This window comes from Dysidea avara, chromosome 3 (genome assembly GCF_963678975.1).
Source record: "Dysidea avara chromosome 3, odDysAvar1.4, whole genome shotgun sequence".
NCBI lineage: Eukaryota > Metazoa > Porifera > Demospongiae > Dictyoceratida > Dysideidae > Dysidea > Dysidea avara.
The window spans coordinates 11727561-11733560 of record NC_089274.1 but is presented as its reverse complement, the minus strand read 5'-3'; the positions used below and the strand labels follow the sequence as shown (position 1 = coordinate 11733560).

Below are 6000 nucleotides of genomic sequence, written 5' to 3'. Positions count from 1 at the left end.
TCAGTCAATTCTAAAAAAATTGAAATGAAGCTCATCTGAACAGCTGTCCCAACCAACCCCAAGCAACTTGGACTGAGGGTCACCACTCCCAACAATAAACTGAAGTGACTTATCTCCTCCACTCGACTGGCCTGGAGTAGCATCAGTACATGAACTAGATTCAGCATTGATAATCCTTGATATCAATTCTGGTGAATTCGAAGCCCACTTTCTCAAGTTGAAGCCTCCTTCAGCCATAACCTTCTTGGTAACCACGTAGGTATTAAAGGCCTCCTCAACAGTGGCTCCCCCAGAGATAAGATCGTCAACATAAAATGAGTCCTTAATAGACTGACTCAGTTGAGGATATTGAGACTGATAGTTATCAAGATGTTTCGATATGACTGAACCCAAAATAGCTGGGGAGGGACGTAGACCAAAAACCAGCCGAGCAAATCGCAATGTAATAATATCACTAGCAGCATCAAGAGGGTCCTTAAACCATAAGAAACGTAGAACATCTCGATCTTGGGGTGCGATGGATATCATTAAAAAGGCTTGCTCAATGTCTGCAGTTACTGCTATTGTCTGCCAACGGAACTTCACAAGGACATCAAATAGTCGAGGAATCATATTTGGGCCTGTCTTGAGGAAATCATTCAGCGATAAAGGATCCATTCTAGTCTTCGCTAACTGTGATGACTTAGTGAAAGTAAGTAAGAATGATGACCTTGTCAACACTTTAAGGAGTTTTTGGGACACCGAATCAATTGGAGTATTAGATGATTCCCAGGATTTGGCTGACGAAGATGGTTTTCTAGTCGGATTGAAGTTTTGCCATGGCCGCTATGAAGTAAATCTGCCTTGGAGGGAATCTGGTCCGTCTATTCCTGATCACTTTGACCTTTGCTTGGGTCGATTGCAGCATCTTCATTCTCGATTATTGAAATCACCTGAGCTCCTCGAGAGATATCACACAATTATCCAAGACCAAATGAGTAACAGAATAGTTGAGTTAGTCCCTGATGATTCATGAGTAGCTACGGCAACAAGTAACACAGTACATTGCCTCCCTCACCATATGTCAGGACAAGCAGACCACTAAACTAAGACTGGTATATGATGGCTCCACTATTACATTACAATGTGTTAAGTTCACAGTATCACTATTGCCTGAGGGTGCAGAAAGGAGCCAACCTAACCTGCTACCGTATAGCAGGTTATTTTCGAAACAGAAATTTTCGTACAAGAAGCAAAATATGAATTTCGAAAGATTTTAATTTCGAAGAGTGCATATTTCGAAGTCCGGATGGATTTCAAATAAACGGAAAATCGTGTCATAAATTATGAAGATGCGTGAATGTTTGCCGAAAACTGACTTACTGATGGAATAATCCCCATTCCTGTGCACTGGAGAGAAGACTGAGGGAGTCTCGGGTGGAGTGAACTCACTGGCACGATCACGCTCGATCATAGCTAGCTCATAGTATCCTAATCACCATAGATTGTAGAGCAGACGGCATCAATTCCCATTCTGGATCACCTGTTTTCTGGTTATTGGTACAGTAATGATACAGTTTACCCATTATCATCAGCAATACTGAGCTAAAACTCGAGGAATACACGAACGAATCACCAAAAGTTAGACGGTTGCTTTCACTTGTGGGAATTTATTTTCGAAAAACAACCGGACGTGGGAATTTATTTTCGAAGAGAAGGGCCTCTTCGAAATATCCGAAAATAAAAACCTTTCGAAAATTACCAGCTATACGGTATTCACTGCTACCGGACCACGGTTACCGACGATTGTCTCTCCCGTCACTACAGACCAGTAATAGTCAGATCCGATTAGAATATCAATTTGCTGTGTAGAATCACTGGCATCAGCTAATTGCAACCCTGCAAGGTGACTGAAAGCACTTGGATCAACCAAACGAGGAAGTGGACAGCAGATAACAGGTGAGGTGTAGGCGGTAATGCTGAAGGTTTCATTACTATACGGACTCTGAATGGGGACCTTGATAATATCACACGGGTTTCACCACAAATGAAGAACTGCCAAAAGTGTTAATGCGTAATTTCTCTCTTCGGATTGGCTTTAGCCCTAGACGTTCTTGCAATGACTTAGTGACATAAGACAGTTGGCTACCACCATCTAAAAGTATTCTTATTGGGACTCTCTTGGTCTCTCCTACAGCAATGGCTCATGCAGTTTGTAAGAGTACAACCCCCTGGCCTTGTTAGAGTTAGTCGTACTTGTGACACCTTCGATACTTGTATCAACAGTTGACTTGTCAGTTAAGCGTAAATCAGTACCGCCACTGCCAGTGTTCATTGCAGGGGGTGCCCGTTCACATATTGATCAGTGGTGCCGACGGTGACAGTGTCTACAGGTCCTCTGGCTATTGCATTCCTTTGACCTATGTTTAGCCCTTAAGCAATTAAAACAATGACCGGCCTTCAGAAGTATGTCTTTACAATCTCTTACATTGGTTACTGTAGAACAAGTAGCTGAGTAGTGTTCACCATTAGAATAAACACAATGCACCTTGTAATTATTGGCAATCAATGCACTACCCGTGGAAGGGGGTTCACGCTGCGGTGGCTGGGCAACAGGGTTCTTCATCATGCTAATTGTAGACCCATCGCTCACTTCCCTAGCCTCTACTTCCTGTTTCAAAATGTCAAGTAAGGGGTTGCATTTCTACCGGCTTCATGGGAAATTCTTAAACGAATTTCATCTGGTAGTTTAGTCATTATGACAGGAATCAAGAACTTCCATACTGGTCCGACGTAACTCCTAGTGCCTCTAAGCCTCAAATGTTGACCATTATCTTGTCATATACTGTACGGAATGCACCAGAGCAATCACTTGTGCAATTAGGAATTTTAATTAACCCCTCCATATGAGAACATATTATTTGTTGGGGGTCCCCAAATCTTTTTCTTAGCATACCAACGACAGTGTCATAATGGTCATCAGTCAATGTAAGCCCCTGAATATACTTTAAGGCTGTGACTTCTAACAATGAATTTAAGTAATTAAACTTATCCACCTTCGATAATTCTGTATTCTCATGGACAGCCGATTTGAAAGAGTCCCAGAATGCTGGCCAATTCTCGACATCACCCCTAAATCTGGGAAGTTGCAATCTAGGCAGTCGAGGTTTTGCCACGGCAACAGAAGAAGGGGTGGCAATGAAGCGTGCAACATGGGTGACACGGGAGTGCTAGTTGCCGGAGTAACTACTGTTAACTTCTCCTCAATCTTCTGTTTACAACTAATTATCTTAGCAGTGACTGCTTCCGATTCTTCAAGTTCATTAACAATAGCATCCAATTCACAACGAGTGAGAATCTCCTTGTCCATGTCATTCAACAAATTCAACTTAACATCCAGTTGCTGTTTAATCACACTAAGTCTGATCCGTTGCGTTGAGTCTAAAGGGTCCGCTTTATTAGTAATTTCCTCAGCTTCACGAACAAGCTTTGTGACGACACCACGATGGCCTCCATGTATAGCACGCGATCTCTCATCATCAGACATAGTATTACCAGACGAATCTCTAAACGAAAAACACACAAAAAAAACAACAACAACAGCACTAATTGAATGTTCAGGCTTGCCTTTACTGGTACCGTTAGATAGGAGTTTGTCACGGTACAACAGCGTATTAGCAGGTGGTTCAGAAGATTGATTGTGGCAAAGGCATCTTTAAATGACGAAGGAATCTTCTACACAAAGTGTTCGGTAGTCGGTTCAGCGGGAGTCTCAGCAAAAGTCGAACCGCCTATCAACTACCTCCGGGCTGCTTCTAGTTGCAATTGTACAGCAGTTAATCCTACTCGTGCCCCATGTTGGGCGCCAGATGTTGTGATTTATCTTCGAAACTAACAGCCTGCAACTCACAATGAACACAAGGTCACTTACATGGGAGCCATTTTTTATCACGTGATTGAAACATGCGTACCGAAAACCTATAACCTAATTACACAAACAAAGTTAAACCTATAATAAATACAAATAAATTCTAACAGAAGACATACAGTGAAAACTAATGGAAGTACAGACAATTCCAAATGGCTTGTACCACACGTTGGTACAGTTCAATGCTTTTCCAGAAGATTTTTAGTGTTAACCAAACGAGAAGTCACATAGTTTGTGTACCTGTTTCGGGTATTTCTAAGCATCCTCCAGACAATTGCTGGAATTATGGCAAAGCTAAGTGATTCGAGTGTGGCTTAGTGTAACAGTTACAGTTCTTTGTTTTATACAGACGAACTTACAGCTCATGAAATAAGAGCCAAATTCCGTCCTGTGATAATAAAGCATAGTTAAGTACTTCAAGAGCAACTCTGTTCATGGTAAGCCATTGTATGTTGAACAATTTGGTCTCTATCTAGATGAACAAGTTCTGAAGTGCAAGGGGAGACTTGGCAGTGCATTATTAGCTGCGACTGAGAGGCACCCTATTTTGTTACCCACCAAGCACCCATTCATCAAGCTACTTGTGATGGAGGTACATAGTCAAGTGAAGCATGGGGGAGTGAATACTACTCTTGTAGCCACACGCGAGAGGTACTGGATTTTGAAGGGTAGGCAGTTGGTTAAAAGAATCATAAGAAGATGTGTAATGTGTAAAAGGATGGAAGGTCCTCCTTATGGTTTGCAGCCCTCTCCTGATCTTCCAGAATTCAGAGTATCAGACAGTCCTCCCTTTACTCACACCGGGCTAGACTTTGCAGGCCCTTTGTATGTTCGAGAGTTAAGAAATTCAGACGTTTCCTCCAAAGTCTACATTTGTTTGTTCACATGCGCGTCTACCCGTGCAATTCACTTGGAGCTTACTCGTTCTCTTAATGTTGACACTTTTTTGCTGGCGCTTCGTAGGTTTGTTGGTAGGCGTGGCTTGCCAGCCACTTTAATCTCAGACAACGCAAAGACCATTAAGTCTTCATCAAGAGAAATCAGGTTGATTTGTCGTGCTGCTGAGGTGTTGCAGTACTTAAGTAACCAGCGTACCACTTGGAAATTTATTGTGGCCAAGTCCCCTTGGTGGGGAGGGTTTTATGAATGGATGGTATAGACAGTGAAGAGACCCCTGAGAAAGATAATAGGAAGGTCAAATTTGCGATATGATGAACTGAACACCATCCTTATTGAAGTGGAGTCTGTGATTAATTGTTGTCCTTTGACCTTCGTATATGATGACACCGAAGGTGTGAGTTATGCCTTGACCCCATCACATTTACTGTATGGGCGACGGATGGCTGTTTCCCCATGTGCAGGACACTATTAAGTTGTTAGTGCTAATGCTGCTCTGACAAGAAGGTCAAGGAATCACAAGCACGTACTCAATCAGATCATAAACAGTTGGAGGAAAGACTACCTACTTAGTCTACGTGAAATACAGTCGAGTAAGCTCAGTGGATCAGGCTCTTCTGTTCAAGTTGGAGATGTTGTAATGTTAAAGGACGAACGTGTTAAAATAGCTTTTTGGAAATTGCTCAGGTGATTGGGCTTCTAAAGGGAACGGATGGAATTGCCAGAGCAGCTTTAATTAATGTGTCAACAGGGAGTGGACCCCCCAAGATATTGAAGAGGAGCACACGTCATTTTTCTTGCTTGTTCAGAAGAAGTTCAATCTGATGTTCCTCCCACAATTGTTACAGATGGCTCGCTTGTTAATCATTCTGATAAAATGGCTGAAGGTGCGAATGATACTGAAGTCCCTCAACAGGATGACAATTCCAGGCCACGTAGACAAGCTGCAATCAGGGGGGAACAGACATGAAGAACCTGGACTGGACATTGACAGTGTTTGCTCCCATCTGTGATCAAACAGGGGGAGTGTGTTAGAATTGGTTTGTATTTATTATAGGTTTAACTTTGTAGTGTATTGATGCATGCAGTATAATTGTACCCTGCGCATGCGTGTGTATGCTCGTTAATAAGAATAATCTGTGAGTACCGCATGGCGAACTGTTGAGAGCTACCTGGCAAACTCCTACCACTAAGAC

General features: G+C 42.5%; 1 protein-coding gene across 1 annotated transcript; it reads right to left on the bottom strand.

Moving 5' to 3' along the window:
* On the bottom strand, nucleotides 1-657 carry LOC136248323 (uncharacterized). Its single transcript, XM_066040113.1, has one exon. The coding sequence runs from the start codon at nucleotides 655-657 to the stop codon at nucleotides 1-3; it is 657 nt and encodes a 218-aa protein (XP_065896185.1).
* Between the last annotated feature and the right edge of the window lie 5343 nt (nucleotides 658-6000).